The sequence below is a fragment of the Vanacampus margaritifer genome, chromosome 6 (genome assembly GCF_051991255.1).
Source record: "Vanacampus margaritifer isolate UIUO_Vmar chromosome 6, RoL_Vmar_1.0, whole genome shotgun sequence".
In the NCBI taxonomy this organism is placed as follows: Eukaryota; Metazoa; Chordata; class Actinopteri; order Syngnathiformes; family Syngnathidae; genus Vanacampus; species Vanacampus margaritifer.
In genome coordinates, this window is record NC_135437.1 from 24,116,342 (window position 1) to 24,136,849 (window position 20,508).

Below are 20,508 nucleotides of genomic sequence, written 5' to 3' on the forward strand. Positions count from 1 at the left end.
CTCAGCGGATTTTATACTGCGCAAACTCGATTTATTATTATTTTTAAATCCTCTCCAAGTAAAAAATTTATAGTCACAAGTACTTACCGGTAATAAAGTGAGCCTCACAAACCCTGTCAGCATCAGCCGAAATCCAGGCTTTGAGCGTCAAGTTATACCCTCCTGAACACTCGCAGCCATTTCTTTCCTTTTTTGCGCCCCCTTTTTCGGTGGGAATGCAATAAAACTTTTCATCAGGTCCCCGACGGGGCCATACAATTGATGGCACAACAAGAATGAACCATCTGCTTCTCTTAATCCTCCTCCAAATGTGCGAAACCATCGAAGTACATGTAAAACACGCTGTTTCTTGCCACACAGTATCCCGTGATGCAACGCACGAAACATAAACAATACGTCACACAGGATCCTCCTATAAATGTGCAAAAATTGGCCAAAACTACGGTATGACTTTTTTTTTTTTTTTTTTTTACATCTAAGGGTGCTCCATTTTTCTCTCAATTGTGATAGCCCTCATAAAACTTACCGGGATAGAGCTCTGTTAAACTTCTGTAAAGGGGCACTCAAGAGTCTTTTTTTTTATTTTTATCTTTTAATCGTTTGACAACATTAAAAAATGTCACCAGGAACGATGAGTGTGCAAAGTTAGGTGACTTTTCATGCATGTTTAAACTTCCGATTCATTGTTCGTGACAATAATAATGGGGGGGAAAATGAGGGGAAAAAGCAGCGGTTGCTGCTCGGGCCCTAAAAAGTATTCTGGAGTTTACTTTTGAGATTTCAAGCATTTCAGTGCATTAAAGCAGGAGAGCACAGTCATTAAAATGAATTATCTGAGGTGCACTAACGTACCATAGAAATTTATTGCCCATGTTTATTTCCCCTGTCAGTGATCCAGAGGTCCACCTGTACAGTTATCAGCTCAATCTAATGATCCACATACTTACTAAAATCCCCCCGGAGTAATTTAGATCTCTTCTCACCAGCTTCTATAAATACAGTGTGTTACTTCCTCAGGCCCTGTGCTGTGTTGTCAAGCTAAAATAACCAATTGGCTCACGCAATCAGCTCACGTTAACTCCACGTGCACCAGCTGTCACACTTGAGCATCCACGTGTACGAACATCTGCATCAGAGACATGTTTTTAACTGCATTCTTACCATGAAATGAAATATGGAAGTTTTTTTTTGTTCAAGTTTAATCTTCCGGATGTCTGTCACACTTGACATAATGTGTCTGACCTGTCTAATCCTCTCTGTTGACAGAGGGTGAGCCTATTGAAGCCATTGCCAAGTTTGATTACGTCGGACGCTCTTCCAGAGAGTTGTCCTTCAAGAAGGGTGCCTCGCTGCTGCTCTACCAGCGGGCGTCAGAAGACTGGTGGGAAGGGCGGCACAACGGCATCGACGGCCTGGTGCCACACCAATATATTGTGGTCCAGGACATGTGAGTGAGCTCGAATAAACGGACATGTTGAACCATTATGTTATACATTGCTGTGTACATTTTTAGGTAATTTAAAACGGTGACTGGTAACAACATTATGACCATTTCCTCAATTTAAAGAGAATGTAAGTTCTTTATTTAAAAAAAAGAAAAAAAAAACATCTGTACAGTTGAACCTCAATTTGATAGTCCCAGTTTGTTTTTGTTTTTCTGTCAAGACTTTATCTATGGCAGCTAATCGTAACGGTGGTGAAAAAAAGCAAGCGCTAACATTGTGGCTCGATCATAAACACGATGCACGCCATTGTCCTCGCCCCAAGCACCAGCAAAGCAAAAAAAATTCAAGCAGTTTCAACTGTTTTCATAAATATTTATTTGCAATAATTTTGTATTGTATTGGACATTTTTTAGGCTCCAAAACAAACCCTACAAAACAAGAACTGTGCATCTTATTAGGTGTTTTTCGGCCATGAATAAAAGTCATTCTATGTAATGGACAATCTAACATACGAGTCCTTTCCCCCAATCAGTCCATTAAATCAAGGTTCCACTGTGTATCAAGGTGACTAAGTGTGACTCGGTCAAGTGGAAACACGGCTTCACTAAGGAGAAAAACTCCAGAATTTGACTGTCTTTTGATCAACTCAATAAGTACAAGGCAAAGTACCTGGACGCTACACTTATGCATGCACTTACTTCTATGAACATGTATATTGACTTATTTTATTATTTGTATTTATTAAATATCTGTTAAGTTCCTTTCAGCACTTTGCAATGACAATAATGATTGGAATCATATACAGACGCTCCCCACCTTACGAACAAGTTACGTTCCGGACGATCGTTCGTAAGGTGAATTTGTTCGTAAGTTGCTTCAGTGCTATATTTTGTATTATAATTTATGTTTAAAGCCTATATAAGTATATTGAAGGTTTATATAAGTATGTTTAAGGCTTGTACAAGTAACCTGCATTGGTTTGTACTGAAAAAAACTTAAGAAAATGGAGAAAATACGTACAGTACTGTACTGTACTACGTATGTTAGAGAGAGAGAGCGAGAGACACACACACAGTATGTACATGTACGTAATAAGATAAATAAAATGAAGTTTAACTTACTTTTGGAAGATGTACTCGATGCTTAAGGAGATGATGGAGGGGGAGGAAGAGGAGGATTTTATATCATGAGAGATTCTTCGTCGTCGCTGGAATCGGCTTCAAAAGTTATTTCCTGCTTCATGGGGACCGGCGTTTTCTTCCTCCTCCTCCTCCTCGCCACGTTGCTCAGCCTCCAATGAGCTCTCACAGCGCCAAGCGTCAGTATTAGCGGCGGAAAGAAGCACTACGCGCAATACAAAATCTAACTTACAGCATTTCTTTCCAAACATTTTTCGACATACTGTACGCGCAGAAATGTTCGTATGTACCGTTGTTCGCAACTCGAATGTTCGTAAGTAGGGGAGCGTCTGTATGACATATTTGCCACTACTGCTTGCTTACTTGTAAAGTCTTCGTTGACAAATGTATAACCAACATGTTTTATATTCATAAATAATTTAATTAAATGCAGCAGCCGTCAACAAAGTCAGAAGAAGTCGTGGGTGGCAGTAGTTTGTGCTGGACTGTGCTTTAGTAACTGTCGTGACAAATTAAAAATACAATTTAAATATTTAAATGTATTGGTCCTACATGAAAACCTTGAAGTGCACCATATTTTATTTTGTTCTGCTCTGTCTGGTTTTTAGAGAATAATGTAAGACATTAGGATTTACAGGCCAGGACTGTACTTGTATGCTGGGGTTAGGGGGGGACTCCCATGTAAAGGTGAATGAGATTATTGTATAAAACATCACTCATTCTTATACAATTAAGTTGTACACTGCACATTATTAACAAAAAACTGATTGTGGTAAAACTGTGCATTATTGTAAAGCTGTGGTAAAGGCAGCACTTTTAACACAAGAGGTATTAGTAATATGATAAACCTCATGCTTGCCCTAACAAGTACTGTATACCATCTGCCATGGTGACTGCTCGTACCTAATGCTCAATGTCTTGTTAAGATGCATAATCATGCCAAACCCTTAATAGCTTGCCCACAAAATTCCTCCTTTGCTCATGTCCAGCCACGGTGCTTCTATCCATAAATCACCTGAAGGGTCACTGCTGATGTCTTCTTGCTTAATGAAAGAGCAAGAGGATTTACTGCTGGTGGTCGCAGCATGCGTCACATCCTGTTCTGTTCACAAACTGAGCAGTGCAAGCGCAGACCCGATTGCGGTCTCTCCATGTTCCATAAAGATGCCCGTAATAAAACATGCATTGCAGAGACACTTCAGGCCAGGTTATGTCCTCTAATGCTTCTGCTCTCAGGGTGTGCTGACTTCCTTGCAATGTGCTATTTACTGTGTATTGTCTATAGGCTGATGCACAGCATGGAGAGCCACCGGCTGCACTCGAGAAGCATAGCTTTGTGAACCCCATTCAATTGGCTTGTGTGTGAATGTATGCAGTGAGTCATCAGACATACTGAAAGGCACAGAAATGTGACTGGTGAATATCAGCCTTTGAGAGGCTAAGACAGATGCTGACTGTGTTCTGTTTCTGAATGTTGCCATGTCTCTGTCCTAGAGATGACAACTTCTCGGACACGCTGAGCCAGAAGGCTGACAGCGAGGCCAGCAGCGGCCATGCTGGGGAGGATAAATGCTCAGGAAAAGACATCAGTTCACCCACTGACACCAGGATCTCTGAGGCCTTTATCACCAGGTGGGTAGATGAATTGTGTGCCAGGAATACTGAACACTGTCTTTTCAAGAGAAATATTCCATCTAGGGTGGGACTTTCACATTATGATTAATTAATGCTGCTCTTTGTAACAATTTGCCCAAAATATCTTCACAATAGCCTTTTTATTTGACCATTTATGACTCAAACATCTTCAAATTAGCAGCTTTGATGTTCACAATGGGTACTCCTGCATGCCTCTGGTCAATAATTTTCAGATTGGATTTGGTTTTGACTTTCCCGCCCTCTGTGTGCGGATGTGACGTCATGTGCTCATTGTGTACGTGAAGAAGGGTGTGTGCAGTTTCATTTTTCGGTGTCAGTAGCGATTCGAAATGGAATTTTCTGCCTTCAGTAGCTTTAATTACAAATAAATTAATGCTTTTAAGATATTAACACAGTTTGTGTTTCACAAAATAAGCAAACTTTGTCAGTGCACACATTGCCAGTACACACATTGCACAGGCAGATATGTCAGAGTTTGGTTCAGTTGCCAAAATAGAAATTTTGACTGAAGTTAAAAAAACAAAAAACAAATAGAAGCCTTTTTAAAAGCGTGATTTTGTGCAAATTGTGCAAAAATAGGTGTTTGCGTCCCACCGAAGCACTTCAATTTTCTGGTTCCATAGATATGAAGTATAGGTAGATACGACTGATGTGTTAGCCGCATAGTCATTTGTATTCCATCCATCCATCCATTTTCTTTACCGCTTGTCCTCACAAGGGTCGCGGGGGTTGCTGGAGCCTATCCCAGCTGGCTTCGGGCAGTAGGCGGGGTACACCCTGAACTGGTTGCCAGTCAATTGCAGGGCACACAGAGACGAACAATCATACTCACAATCACACCTATGGACAATTTGGAGTGTCCAATCAACCTGCCATGCATGTTTTTGGAATGTGGGAGGAAACCGGAGTACCCGGAGAAAACCCACGCAAGCACGGGGAGAACATGCAAACTGTCATTTGTATTTTATTTATTTATTTGCCCGTGTAATATATATATATATACTGTATTATAGAAATAGTGAGTAAAAATAAACACTGTTGTTGCACAAGTGTGGTCACCCTCTTATAACGGTAGATGTGGTTGTGTTCAGAGATAATCAATCGCATTCAAACTCATTAAATGGGATCAGCACACATCATGCCCCCATTTAAGGTGATTCTGATTAACCTCAAATAAATATTGGATGTTCTAGTTTGTCTTTACGACATTTTTGTAGTTACACCTTACAGCACAAATCATGATGAAATCAGATATTTCATTGTTCAAAATGTATCGTACAGGAAAAGAATATTCAAGGCACTAAATACACCATGAAAATAGTGAAGAAAGTCCTCATCAAATAGAAAGTATGGCACAACAGGGACATTACCAAGAATTGGATGTTGTGTGTGTGCATGTGAAATGTCAGCCTCATCTTACAAAGAAAAAACAAAAACAAATAAAAATTTGAATCTCCCAAATGCATGTAGGAAATAGAAAAACAAAGACTGAACTTTTTGAACACTAAGTCAGTGTTAACACAAAAACCCTCAAGCTTCTGCTTGAAAAAAAAAAAGACATGTCAAGAAAAGCCTACCACAACCCCAATTCCCAAAAAGTTGGGATGCTATACAAATTGTGGGAAAAAAACTGAATGCAATTATGTGGAAGTGCCAAATTTCAATATTTTGTTCAGAAACGAACATAGATGACAGGTCAAAAGTTTAAACTGAGAAAATGAATCATTTTAAGGAAAAAAATATGTTGATTGTAAATTTCATGGTGCCAACAAATCTCAAAATAGTTGGGACAGGTAGGTAATGGGCTGGAAAAGTAAATTGCACTTTTAAAAAAAAAAAAACAGCTGGAAGACCAGTTACCACTAATGAGGTCCATTGACAACTTGATTGGAGTATAAAAAACAGAATGGGACAGCATTCCTATTTCTAAACTCGAGAAACTTGTCTCCTCGATCCCCGGATGTTTGCGGACTGTTGTAAGAAGAAGAGGGGATGCCACACAGTGGTGAAAATGACCTTGTCCCCACTTTTTTGAGATTTGTTGACACCATGGAATTTAAAATCAACAGTTTTCCCTTAAAATTATAAATTTTCTCAGTTTAAACTTTTGACCTGTTCTCTATAATTCTGAATAAAATATTAAAATTGGGCACTTCCACATAATGGCATTCAATTTTTATTCAGAATTTGTATAGTGTCCCAACTTTTTGGGAATTGGGTTTGTAGAACAACTCAACGATATTCAGGGTATTTGGATATTTAGGTGTGTGCCGACTTCCATTTTACATGTGTTTAAATGTTTTGTTTTGTATGATTTAATAGCCACATACCCAGTTAATAGAGGGTGTGTACACTTATGCAACCACATTATCTCAGTTGTTTATTTTGACTTCCCGCTTTTAAAGATGAGGGTTTTTCTTTCAATGGAATTGTACATTTATAGATCAAATTAATGGTGAAAAAATGTTTGTATTGATTTTCTATTTTTTTTCTACAACAAAACCACATATGAAACACGGTTGTGTTGTGCATAATATCACATGTATAGTATATATATATCCATCATTTCCTGAGGTGCTGATTGCACTGAGACAAACCAAGCGATTTTGTAAGCATGTGTTGGGCGCGTGTGTATATTTTGCCTCTGCTGCTCTTCTACTTCCTCATTGCTGCATTTAGTGACCTTGAATCGTGTCACTGACTCACTCGCGCCTGCTCTCTCGCTCTCGCTCTCGCTCGTGCTCTCTCTCTCTCTTTCTCTCTCTCGCTGTCTCTCGCTGTCTCTGACACCCACCCACCATCATGCTCACACAGAGAGACACAACCACCTGTGCTTTTTGAAACATGCACAGCCGCACTGCCTCGACTTCACATTTGTCAATGATTCATCATAGAAATGCAGTATTTACACCACCAGCGTGTGTCTCTGTGTGTTTGTGTCATCTCATCCTTAATACCCCCCTCCTCTTCGTCATAACAGCAACTCTGATTAGCTCCCAGGTGATCTTTACTTACTGGTTGTTCGCCTTGCTCACTCACTGCTCCACATATCCTAATGTTGAATTATTGAGGTTAAATCATTTTCCCAACCAAACTCACCTGTCCCTGTTTAGGAAAAGCATTTACTGTATTGTTTCACCTGAAACATAAAAATGAGCATTAGTACCTTTGACAGAACTAGATGAAACACGGAGTCAGATCATTTGCATTATTAGACATTGTCAGAGCAAGCTGTGTAGCAACATCATTCACTTTAGTTTTATTGGCAATGCCTATCCAGATGAGTTTTTTTGTACATGCAGACGACTCCACCTGCAGGCTATTATGAGTTACTGCAGTTGTTTGATTTCCCACCAGCAATTTTCCACAGATCCATTTTTTTGTTCACACCAAAGCTTGTATCTGTTTCATTGTCCTCTGAAGTATTTAGCGAGTGACACAGTTGTGATTCCCTGCCTCACAATTCTGAGATTGTCCTTTGAATCACAGTCGTGATCCTTTTCATTTCATCCCAGCAGGCACAGAAAACGAACAGACCCGCCATCCCGCCAACCGCCTGCCCGCCCCAGCGACGCCCACTGCATGGTGCATCCCTCCCAGCAGGGTCATCACGCACACGGGGGCACCCCCGAGATGGGTTCCCCGGTCCTAGGCCACTTCAGTCCACGCGACATGCTGCGCAGCCGTAACCATTTGCCGGCAGACAGCCCCGAGCGGCGGCGCCGCGCCGGCCACGGCAGCCTGACCAACATCAGTCGACACGAGTCCCTCAAGAAGACGGAGAGCCCGCCCATCCGTCGCTCCACCTCGTCGGGCCAGTACACGGGCTTTAGTGAGGCCCACCACCACCATCATCATCACCACCACCACCACGGCGGCAAGCCCCTGGACCCGGAGACCATCGCACAGGTCAGCGCGGGAAGAGCAGCGAGCCGACCGCGGCTCCCTCCACCGTCAAAGCCCTGCCCCGCCCTGTAAAAACCTAGTCAGTCTCTGTCTTCTGCTACCGTGTCTGTGTGCTAACTACACGCAAGAGAGCAGCTTGACAGGCAGCTGGCGGCACCACAATATCTCATCACATCCTTTGTAGAAAAAGTTTGTGTTTCTGCGCTTCGTTCAAGGTTGTAAAGACATTGGCAAACAGTTTTAACTAGTGATGTTCGATACTACTTTTTACCAAATTCTACCAAAATCATTACGACTACAGTACTCAACTCCTTATTAGTCACTAATGCCAAGTACCGATGCCACGAGTACTTTTGATACATTAAATTTAGGGGGGTGGGGGGGGTGGCAGGTAATTGTAAAGAAACACCTATATATCCTAATGTAGCATTTTTCCTTCAAATTGCATCAAATGAAAAGTCATTTTCTAATATTTTTTTTCAATTTGTTCATAAAATACACTTTTGTATAGAACACACACACATATCGACCAACACCTTTTCTGAGGTCTGATGAGCGTCGGCATCGGGCGCCTTAACCCGGCGTTCGGTTCATCCCGCAGCGCCAGTTCTGCTTACCAAAAGTGGCCCACTGGGCGGCTCGCATTCCACGCCCAGCTCCAAGCCAGCGAGCCGGGCTTCTTACCCATTTAAAGTTTGAGAATAGGTTGAGAAACTACTAATTCAGTGACCAGAAAAAGTCCCAATCAAAATATGTAGTTGGCTATAGTTGCACATCTTAATTAGCATTTGTCAGACAACATGCATGCATTTAGTTCCTGATTGTAAAACGGCCACAAGAGGGCAGTTGATACCAGTTTCAGCCGCTGTTGTTAGTACCGATATCTTGAAATAAGGCCCGGCCGAGTATGGCCCGATACGATACCTATTATCGGTTATTCACCCATCCATAGTATTAATGGTCGCAAAAGGTTTGAACGTGTTGAAGTTATAGCATGAAATTATGTTGATTTTTTTTTTTGGTGGGGGGGGGGGTCCTAAAAGCCACATACACAGCATGAGTCCTCCCTCCCTGCAATATAAGTGCCCTAATTTTAGTTGGGGTGATTCGGTGCAATTGCCAATTCTTGATTGATAATAACTTGGCCGATTTCTACCACTAAAACGTGCAGTTAGCCATCATTCTGTATTCATGCCATGTTATGCCGTTGGTTACTAGTAATGTGTATTGGTCACGCTATACTATTTGTTTTAAGGGAAAGACAACCCAAATTTACAATAATATGTTGTATGGGACGTGGTGTGATTAATATTGTGTTTGTGGAATACTGTATGAAACAGCAGAATCTATCCATTTTTGTCTATCTCAGGGGGGCAGCCATTTTGCCACTTGCTCTCGACTGAAAATGAAATCAGAGTCGCTAAGGGCTTAGGCAACAACCAATCACAGCGCAGTTTCAGAAAACAGGTGAATCATGATCGGTCGTTACTTGAGCAACTGTGATGTCATTTTCACTGGACAACAAATGGCAAAATGGCTGCCCCTGTGATGGAGACAAATCGGTAGATTCTGCTGCGTGATACATGTTCCACAAACACAATATTAATCAAAATAGTGTGTTTTGACTAGTGGGGCTGAATAAAATATATTGGAAAGAAAATGTTTGTCTTAAGTTCCCCTCTTAACGACAAATGGAAGAATAAGATGAAACATATTTTAAGAGGCCTATTAAATTGCTACTTCTAATAAGACCTCAAAGTTAGGTTATTCAGCAACATTTTCATGACGACAAAGGCACTCCATTGTGGTATTGACCCAACTTCTTCAAAATTTCTTTGGCCTCCTTCCCTCACAGACATTCTGTTCATCTCCCGCAGGACATAGAAGAAACCATGAACACCGCACTAAATGAGCTGCGGGAATTGGAGCGCCAGAGCTCGGCCAAGCACGCCCCCGATGTGGTGCTGGACACCCTGGAGCAGAGGCAAGCCCCGGGCGGCGGAGGGGGTCCCACACCGGCCAGCTCAAGCGAATCCTTGTCCCCCCCCATCCACGGCGTCATGCTGAGATCCACCGCTAATACGGAGCTGCCATTCCGCCGCAGCACCGGCTCGACCAGCGACAGCGCGAGCACCTTCAAACCCGCCGTGGTGCCCCGCATGGGCGTGCAGCTCAAGCCGCCCGCTTTGAGACCCAAACCCATGGTCCTGCCCAAGTCCGTTCAGGTATCGCATCCTCCCGCGACGTCTCCTCAGGATCCTCTGGACAAATCCTGCACCATGTAACATACGAGAAAGGGCCTATAAAAAGCAACTTCCACTGGGGGCTGCAGAATGCACGTAACAGATGATGTAGGTTCCCCAACATTGCTCTGTAGAGTGTAAAATAGAATCACAGTCCTGAAGTTTGAAAAATAAAGAGTAGTAATCAAAGTCTTGGCAGTGTCTTAGGTTTAGAATGAACTTGATCAACAGCTGCATGTAACGTCTTTCAGTCAGGCCAGAAACCAGGCGACCACAAATCTCAAGTGTTTTTCAAGCTGCTGTGATGAGGACTAAAGTGCTGCTTGACCTGATTGGCTTTGTGGTTCTTTGTTGAGAAATCAATCAGCGGTGTGAAGTGCAACAAATGTCACCTGGTGTGTGGTGCAGTAGCGACATTGCTTGTTTGGACAGTTAGAGAAAACCACTACTTTGTGATGAACTGCATCACAACTTGATATGTTTTGCATAGATGCCTTCCAAAGTAAGCATTAGTCACAAAAAGCTGGTGAACAGTTCAAGTTCACTCATAAAAGCTAAGAGCGGATTTTAGGTTCATCCTGAAATTTCATCTGTTAGCTGAGCATCGCTAACTTTTATGTGAGTAGTGCACTGTAGGCCTATTTGAAATGCAGTATGCACACACAATATGATGTGGAATTCACATTTGTAGCTTAGTTGGCATCATAGCCAAAGATAAATTGAAGCATGGACGTGGACTTCTAGAAGTTCCTCTTCATGGATACGCGAGTGCCACGTGGACCTTAAAAAAAAAAAAGAGAGACTTCTCCTTGTCAAATCACAAACACTACCTGTGTGACAGCAAGGGGTGGAGGTCTCATGTGTTAAGTGTGTGTGATTGTCTTGTGTAGTACTTGTGTATTTAAATCTCAGTAGGGATTTGGGGGAATGTTGAACTTGTAGCCAGCATTATAACGCTAACAAACTGAAGAGCGAAATTGCAGGTTTATGCTGTCAGTGGCTCGACAGATCTTGTGTGTATATTCATGAAAAGCCGGTTTTACTAACTCGCATTATTTTTGTAATCTCTATTTGTTGTTTTCTAGTAGATCTGACGTAGACTAGAGAGCAAGCATCCCTGTGGACAAGTGTGATTTCGTCATACTGTAATGACATAATATGTATTTGCGGAAGTGCCTTCAAAAGATGTTCCTGGACATACATTCATGTATGCATTCAGTCACATGGCTACATGTTACGTTACAGTAAATGACAACATTTTAGAATTGAGCAGCTCACCCACTGCACATTGATGTATGTAAATGTAGATAAGGCATGTATGTAACAGCATAACCAAGATGCTTGAGGGCTTATAAACCTCAAAGGATTTCTTTCTAATAAATGAAATAGTTTGTCCAGTCTGAGGTTTTATTTATTCAATATTTACTTTGTATTAACAGGACAAAATGTTTTTTTTACAGTGGAACATTTGTTACAGTGAGCGGATAGTGGTACTATTCCATATATTGTATTACCATAAATTACAGTCATTAACTCTTTCACTGCCAGACGTTTTCAGAAACGGGTTGTCCCCACTGCCAGCCGATTTAAGCATTTTGAGTGATCTTTCAAGGTCCACAGAAAATGTTGTGTTTGGACTGTGGAAACACACATACTACCAAATGAAAGATTGGACTCTCAGCTTTCATCAGAAAAAAAAGTATGTTTCTACCTTATTCCGTTCTTCAGTAATCAACAATAGAAAATGGTTACTTTCACCGAAATTCTCTGTTTTGAAACAAAAAACGGAGAAAAAGAGCTTTTTGTGAAACGATGTTATTTCATGCACTCTAGTGAATTCTACACTTCTTTTTGTCTATGAATGATGCCACAAACACCTAAATAGTGCTTTACTTCTGTAAAACGCTTTCACCAACTTTCACCACAGCTCCGGAAGCCTTGCCCGCACCCGTTTCAAAAAAAAATTAAAAAAATTGGATGACGTCTTTAGACGTCATTAGCAGTGCTCCGTAGGTTTTTACTTGACGTCTATAAACGTCAATGGCAGTGAAAGAGTTAACATAGAAGAGTGATTTACTACCACAGACAATTATGGTTTGACAGATTTTGTCTTTTTATTTATTTTTACAGTTTACTGCTGCAATAAAATCAGTTGAATGAAATGAAAAACAGAAAAACATCACTAGTAAATTCCCAATGTTTTACATCTATTTCAGTTGGGATTAAAACTTTTTTTTTTAATCACCATATGTATGATGATAGAAATACTCATCGCTCATTGATGTTATTAGATTCCATTATGTCATGATCAGTGTTACCATTAATATATTTTGCTACAAATCCAATATTTGTCCACTTGATAGCAGTTTCATGTAGAAAGCAATTTTGAACAAGATTATATGTAAAGAAAGGAACTGGAAAAAGTTTATGATTGTAAACTTAGGGCTGTAGTACTGAGTCTGGACTCGACACCTTTTTCGGTTGTCTCGGACTCGCTGGTATTTAACTATTACTCAACCATTGCATTTGATAATAACTTTTATCAATTCCACCCAGTCCAACTATGTTTTTATTTTTGAAAATGAACGTCCTCCTTGAAAATAAAAAGTTTTCCATTACACACCCGATAACTATGGCTACTGGACAGCTGACATCTGATTGGTTAACCGACCAAGAGCGACTAAGCACGCCGTCTTTTTCTCTCAAGTCGTGTCAGACAACAGCAGGGTTCTAAAATTTGGTTTTACCAACCATCAAGAACTGTTCATGAGCCACATCCTCAAAAAAACAAAAAAACATTAAGCAACCTGTAGATTGTTCAACACTTGAGGAGGCACCACAAAAATGCTGTGGTCATGAAAATAGTATTTTTGTGTCTTAATGTTTACTCTTGATCTCATCTGGACTTGGACTCGGACCTTTGTGACTCGAACTTGACTTGGACTCGATAAAGGTGGACTTGACTACATCCCTGCTTAGAGATAGTTGACCATGACTTCAATTAATAGTGAAATCTACTATCGGTACATTGGTTTTATTTCATTCAACATTAAAGGTGGGATATTAAGTTTTTACTGAGAAATACATGCACATGAAATCCTTGTCAATCAACAGCTCTGGGCTTCTGTTAATGTGTGGGTGGTGATTTTGTCATCAACCACCACCCCCCAGCCTGTATTTTGCCATAAGAAGGACTTTTCTGGGCAGAAAGTCAATGTTTACCCCTGCAGCCAATCACAGAACGGGGGCGTGTCACTGAAGGCAGGCGCAATGTTGACGAGAAGCGCCATGGGAGGAGTCCGGTTTGATTTGTTTGTTTACAAACACAAACGGTCAAAACTAAAGACCCCACCTTTAATATTTCCATTCAATTTACAAAACAGTTCTAGTTGAATATAGTTGGGGGGGAAAATCCATTTTAAATTCATATTTTTAAATTTAATTTAAATTGTTTAAATCAATTTATTCCAATTATTCAATTCATGTTTTTCATTTTTGCATTGACTTCTGTTTTACGTACAAAAAATAATTTTGGAGTGTTTTTGTTCGCTAAACTAAAATATAACTGAAATTCACGAACCCGGGAGGTTCTTTTTAAATCTAAGCTTTGCCATGTTGTGCTATGTATGGCAGCTTCACTTGGTTGTCAGCAGTTCCCGCGTCATCACTCTTGACAGAAGAGCCTCCGCGTTGGCTCCAAAATTTCGACTTGGAGGTCATCTGGGGAGAGCAAAAGAGATGATAAGTTGTAAAACAAAATGGCGACGCTTAATTGTGTTTTCCTTGGAAACTGTTTGTTTACCTCAGCAATCCCAACCTTCCTCTGCCAAGTGTGGACGCTGCGCTGCAGCATCTTGTGTTCGTACTTGACGTGCATGTACTGGGCCACGTCGGGTGCCTGGTAAGTAGACATCTGGTGGAGCAGCTGCTTATTCTGGGCCTCTGCCTTTGAACGCTCCTGTAATAAAGGTGCGAGAGGAGAAAGTAGATAAGGAAAAGACACAAAGTAACATTTCAGTCTGATAGTCAAAAAAATAATAATTCAAAGGAAGGTCCAATGTTGCCGTAGATTGCGTTGTCCGACCTGTTCAGCACGTAATATGTCCTCTTCTATTTTCTCCAGCACCTCCTTCCTTTTAGTGATATCGCTGCTCAGCTGTGCAGACTCTTGCGTCATACGTTGAAGCTTCTCCTGTTGGTGAGAACACACGCAAACAATTATTGCAAAAGGCAGCCTGACATCAACATGTGAGCGCTACCTTGTGGGAGTTTAGGGCGCGCTGCGCTTGCGAATGTTTGACTTGAAGTTCTTCTAGGTCAATTGTCGTCTCGCTGGATTCCAAGAAAACGTCCTGGATGTAAAAGCCAATTGAAAAATAGCGTGAGATTTATAAACATTTTGTGCCTTGAAGTTTTGCACAACACTGGACTAGTTGACCATCCCCGCGCTCACCTCCAGTCCTGCTTTGCTCAGTTCTCGTTTCTCCTGCAGCTGCAGCTGGAGCCGCTTCTCCCGCGCCTTCAGGCCTTGGATCTTCAGTTTCAACTTGTCACACTGGCTGCTCTGCTTGAGGTCAAGGCAGCAGGTGGTGAGCGAGGGGAAGGTGAACAAACAGTCGTCCAGAGAGAGAGAGAGAGAGAGGAAAGCTCCTCCTCACTATCACGATTTGGACGGTATCAGTCAAAAGCATTGGAGGTTGTATGAGTTCATTGCCATTTTATGGTTTGCAATACAATACAGTATAGCACAATAACAATGGATAACTAGAAAAATTCCCGCGGAAGTTTTGAATGGGACTGCTGACTCTTTGGTAATGAGCTGAACAGTTTAAAATTTAAACCACTGGAATCGGTCAAGAAATGTGGAAGTTAACCATAATGAACATCAACTAAAAGTATCTCACTGTCCCTGAAAATGTATTTCAAAAAATGTAAATGAGCTGAACAGTTTAAAATTTAAATGACTGGAATCGGTCAAGAAATGTGGAAGTTAACCATAATCTAAAAATATGTCACTGTCACTTTAAGAGCGCACACACATTTTTGACTTGGAGCCGTCAAGCGCCCCACATTCCATTGAGATTGCATGAGAGAAGCACCCCTTGAACAAAAGCCTCTCACGACTTAACGGTTGAAGATACAGATTCAAGAAATGACTCGTTAGAACGGCAAGGGTTTGGGGAACACGAGCATGTTCTCATTTTCTTAATCGGATAAAAAATGACCAAATGAGAGCAGGTTGAAAACTTATGATTTATCAGAAATGGAGAGAGGAAGGCGCCTGAAATTAACATGGCAGAGATAGGCGAGTTGGTCCGACTTGTCCGAGCTTAAAGGGAAAATAAAGGTACTAAATGACACCTTAGCCAAATAAAAGTTAGTTTGTCTGAAAGAAGACACTCGTGACTACAAAATGTGAGAATTTGACGTCTAGTGACAAAAGATTGTTGCCATGGTGACGAGTTGAAGTGAAATTTTTTCAAATACATTATTTGGTTCCCGGCACTGGATGGCTAATTAGCCAACAGAGTGTGTGAGAAAGCTAATTCAGCCACTGTCTTTGAACCCGCACAGGGGGGGGGGAGCTTTCATTCCTTAAAAAAGATTTCGACACTGAGCTAAAGATGGGAAAAATTCCTACAAAATGAGCTAAAATTCGTATCGGTCGGATAACGTATGCGCGCGCAGCGTGTCTTGGAAAAAGGTGCTTGATGTGTGATTTTCTCATCCCTTTTCCCATTCATTCCCAATGGGGAGTTAATTTGGGAGTTTTTTGGGAATAGCGTCGCCATGGTAACTGGGAATTCTTAGAAAAATAATAGCGCAGCGAGTCAGATCGAGCCGCATCGTTTGATACCTCATTTGTGCCGGTGCGATGTACGGTACGGGCCGCATTTTAGCGGAAAAATCGCTGGAATAATAAAAAATTAAAAAAAAAATAAACCACTGTCCTAGGTAGAATAACAATATGTACGTGCTTGCTCCGCGCGGAGTGCTGCTGCTCCGCAAGCAGTCCCATAATAAACGACCACATAAAGTAAAGTCGATGAATTCACCTTACTCCTGATGTCGTGGAGCACCTTCTCTGGCTCTTTCCTTTCCGACATCTTCATTGGTTTGAGCAGTCTGTGCTCAAAGTCATTCTTGTCCTTGCGGATGTCTGCTCGCTGGAGCTCGATTTCTTTGATGGAGGCCTGAAGGGGAGAGCAAAAGCTGAGCATTCATTTGACTTTTGTGTATATTACCTTCCGATACTAACTTTGTAGTTGGCCAGAATTCTCTCAGACCTCTCCTTGTCATTCTGCTGCTCTCTTATCATCTGTGCTATTTCCCTTTGTGCAAGGCAGAGTTTTTGTGCCAAGGTTAGCTGTTGAAGGCCATCTGGCAAGTTGTCCTCAGATTTCTGTAAAGTGTAGGGGCAACAATCTAAATGTGCAAAACAACAATCAATCTAAAGAGCAACAAAAAAACGTTACTATTAGTGATGGGCCAGTCATCAGTATTAGGTTGATACCAGCCTTATTTTAAGGTATCGATAATTTGCTCAAGTTGCCGATACCAGTCACTAGCATTTACAGTAACTATCAAGCTGAAAATGGCATGCATGCATGGCTTCTCAAATGTCCATTAACTCATTCACTGCCATTGACGGTGAAGGAATTACCATTAATTGTAATCGTTTGCGTGTTCAAATAATTCCAAGATGAGATTCTGGTGAAGAGGGTCCTTGCAAGGTTGGTTTATTACAGAGATCTCTGGTCACACTATTGCATATCACCTAAGCAGTGTCATCCAATGTGTGTGTCTTATTTTGCCCACACAGCCTCTTTATTCAAAACATGAGGAAACGCCTCTGTCATCCCGTGAGGCACAGAATGAGTTTGCATTTTCCCAGTAAACTAGATCGTCCTTGAACTTTTGACAACCGGATTTCTGACGAACAGCGACTAGACTTCTTCGATAAACATAGAAACATTTTAACTTTCTCATATCTGGGAAAACAGGAGAAAAGATAGCAAGAATGTCAAAAGCATTACTCACACAGGTTATATCAGGTCAACATAATTACACCTTCATCAACACATCTATAATGAAATGTAAAACAGGTCAAATGTAAAATAAAACAATGAAAATGTTAATAATGTCAACAACGGCGATAGACGTCAAAATTTCATTTTAACTAACTCTATTAGTTTAAAAAAAAAATCCACTTTTGCTAACAAGAGTATGAAAACCTAGAAAATAAATTATTGTAAATTTAGAACAGATATAAAATTTGTGATTAATTGTTAGTTAAGTCATGTGATTAATTACAATTAAAAATTTGAATCGCCTGACGGGCCTAATAAAACAAATATTAAAAATAAGGGGTGTTAATTAATCGCAGGATAATTTTATATCTGTTATAAATGTGCAATAAAAATTCCATATTTTCATATTATTCCATATTAAACTAATAGAAATAGTTCACATTAATTTTTGACGTCTATAGTCGCCAATGGCAGTGAGTGAGTTAAAATGCAATTTCTGTAAGTTTATACGTAAGCGTTATATTAATAATTAAAGTGCAGTGTTAGTGTGTCGCTACCAACATTTTTATGTTTATTTGCTCACTCAATTTTGCCAGTATGCTGACTTTCTCCATTATGGTATTTCATGCATATAATTACTTTACACGTTGACCTGCTTTCATCGACTGAGAAAAATAGAAATGTTGATATTACTCAGTGCATTTCTATTTTATTGTATTTTATCATTAATCTATGTATTTTTTTTTTTATTATTTTGAAAGGGTAAAAAGAGTCCATATGAATCAATATTGGCTGATATGAAATACATTGTGATAAGTTTTTCATCTGTATTGTCCGGCCCAGTTTTCCAACTTCAGAGTCATGCTTAACAGGCAACATTTGAACCTGTATTAATCTGCTGTCCAATTTATTTTGAACAAAGACTAAAACACAGGGAGTTGCCAATTTTATTTTGCACTCTTGTAAATTTATTACAAATAAATCCTAAATCAGAGTGAGTTGTCTGTGTTTTATTTTTAACTTAAATTCTAAATTACTGAGTGACTGTTCTGCCTCTTTTCAGAAATAAATAAGAGGTCACTCTTCAAGATTGTCTGTCATTGGTTTAAAATAAATTGTATGCAATAAATGTACTAGTTGTAGTTGCAGATTTGTACCAAGTCGGTCTGAAAAAAAAAAAAAAAAAAGTGGTATGGAACATCCCTAAATAATGTTCAGTTCTAAATGACGCACTGTACTTATTCCATTTGGCGATACCCATGCAATATTGGGTTCAATAATTATATATACACCCAATCTGCCAAATGATAGAATACTCTCTCCTTTATGCCTTTTTCAGTTCTTTTACAGAAGAAAAATGTAGGTTGCACAAAATGCAGCCATTTCTCCCATGGACTCTCAAACTGTGTTTATCTCATATAAAATGGGGGCAATGATGTCATCTATTGGTGGTTGTGCATCAGTAAAGTAGTTTTCAAGTTTGAAATTTACTGGAGCAGTATCAGATGCTCTCCCGCGTATTCTCATTGAGAAAAATAAATAAATAAATGACGGCAGTGAAATTAATTAGAATTTCTGACTGGAAAAAAAAACATCACTAGTTTATTTTTCAAGTAAATATATCACTGTAGTGTACATTTATTAAATTACATTTTTACAAATTACATTTGTATATGCTTACCCTATTCTCCACTTGGCTACCAGCTACCCCCAGACCTGCAGGCTGGGTCAATAGGTCATGTTGATCCAGGCGGATGATAAAACTTTCAAACAGCTCATTTTCTGCCAACACTGCTGCATTGGAATTTCTAGTGGGCAGGTGATCCAAGTCAGTGAAAAGCCCCTAAAATATGAACGACTTGAGTCGACCCCTTGCACAGGTAGCAACAAAAGTAGGCTACTATGCAGACAGACACCAGAAACATTTACAGTAACTAAGTATTTGTACTCCGTTACTTCCTACCACCACCAATTTATTTTTTCAAATCACACCAAGTACGGTAAACAAACTCAATATTGTGCATGTGCTGTAAATATTGGGGTGAGGAAACAAAGGTGGGTTGTCTGTTTTTACCCTGCACACAAAACTGAATGTTTACAGAGCAAGAAACAAGTTACTCTTCTTCAACTCTTTCAGGTCTTATTACTGTTTTCCTTGAACATATAGTCCCATCGATGTTTTTATGTGTTCATTTTTCCTTTCGGACAATCATTTTGACAATTTACAACATATATTTTCACATAGATAAGTTCCTTATGAATGTCTTTAGAGTCACCACAATATCATAATTTAAGTACAAGGAATATTTCTACACGCCAGTTTACTAACAACGGAATACAGAAGTTACAATTTTAGGTGGTATCATGAAAAAAGACGATACAATTCCGACATGGTTGCCGAAGTTAGCGTTAGCTTGTTTGCATTACTATAGCCAGGGACGAAAGCGTCCACATTTAAATAATTTCTAATTTAAAGTGATGAAATCGATTGGTATTTACTGTAGCTGTTGGATACTGGCAGAGAAGCCTGGTTGTCGATCTTGATTGCTTTTCTTTTCCATTGGGCTTGATCTTGCACCTTGGTTGCTAAGGCACATTGCGGTGGTTGCTATGGCTAGTATTCCTTTAAGTAGAGCGCAGTATTTTTTTTTTTAAACTTTATTTATAAGGCAATTTAGTAAAGATTTCCATGGCTGCAGACAGCAGAGTAAAACAATGGAAAAATTAAAACAAAATACATGCATAAAACGTAAAACGTGCGTCAAATAGTTTCCATTGTGTTATTATCAAATGATAGCATAAAAAAATATTATTATTATTATTATTATTACATTCCTTAACACGTCATGACCTCAAATGTATTTGCAATGTCCTCTTAGAAGCTCCAGCATCCATGTGGGCCCCTCCGTCGGTCAAGGATTTACTGATAAATTTCTGCACGACAAAAACATTTTAAAATTCCCTGGTCTTGCCGTCTTGTCACTTGGGTCCAAACCACAAATAGTATCCTTGGAGCTGGAGTAGTTATTTGCATACCAATTCTATCTAGTACAGCAATCAGAATCAGAAAATGTGTTTTTGTTGATTT

At 40.1% G+C, this 20,508-nt stretch overlaps 2 protein-coding genes across 6 annotated transcripts in view; one reads left to right on the plus strand and one right to left on the minus strand.

Moving 5' to 3' along the window:
• srgap1a (SLIT-ROBO Rho GTPase activating protein 1a) overlaps positions 1–11,789 on the plus strand; it is a 66,065-nt gene extending 54,276 nt beyond the window's left edge. For 2 of the 4 annotated variants that reach the window (XM_077567919.1, XM_077567921.1), the window contains exons 19-22: positions 1,267–1,447; positions 4,079–4,216; positions 7,756–8,149; positions 10,024–11,789. In XM_077567919.1, the coding sequence (XP_077424045.1) occupies positions 1,267–1,447; positions 4,079–4,216; positions 7,756–8,149; positions 10,024–10,431 (1,121 nt within the window). In that variant the 3' untranslated portion in view covers positions 10,432–11,789. The remainder of the gene's footprint in view (positions 1–1,266; positions 1,448–4,078; positions 4,217–7,755; positions 8,150–10,023) is intronic. The other 2 variants (XM_077567920.1, XM_077567922.1) reach the window with 1 other exon arrangement.
• A 689-nt stretch (positions 11,790–12,478) lies between these two features.
• On the minus strand, positions 12,479–20,037 carry cfap263 (cilia and flagella associated protein 263). 2 transcript variants are annotated; one of them, XM_077567925.1, is made up of 9 exons: positions 19,920–20,037; positions 19,102–19,228; positions 16,649–16,792; positions 16,446–16,583; positions 14,843–14,953; positions 14,649–14,741; positions 14,474–14,581; positions 14,192–14,347; positions 12,479–14,109 (listed from the first exon to the last, which is right to left on the minus strand). In XM_077567925.1, exons 1-9 carry the CDS (start codon positions 20,015–20,017, stop codon positions 13,990–13,992), a joined length of 1,095 nt encoding a protein of 364 aa, XP_077424051.1. In that variant the 5' UTR covers positions 20,018–20,037; the 3' UTR covers positions 12,479–13,989. The 2 variants fall into 2 exon arrangements, with proteins under 2 accessions (XP_077424051.1, XP_077424052.1); XM_077567926.1 differs by lacking the exons at positions 14,649–14,741; positions 14,843–14,953.
• Between the last annotated feature and the right edge of the window lie 471 nt (positions 20,038–20,508).

What these genes read in the sequence shown, in the direction of transcription:
- cfap263 (XM_077567925.1), bottom strand. Translation starts at nt 20,017, where the DNA reads ATGTGCCTTAGCAACCAAGGTGCAAGATCAAGCCCAATGGAAAAGAAA. An exon ending in TCCACGACATCAGGAGTAAG is followed by an intron (nt 14,954 to 16,445) that starts GTGAATTCATCG and finishes GACCTCAAGCAG; the next exon opens with AGCAGCCAGTGTGACAAGTT. An exon ending in TGAGCAAAGCAGGACTGGAG is followed by an intron (nt 14,742 to 14,842) that starts GTGAGCGCGGGG and finishes TTTTACATCCAG; the next exon opens with GACGTTTTCTTGGAATCCAG.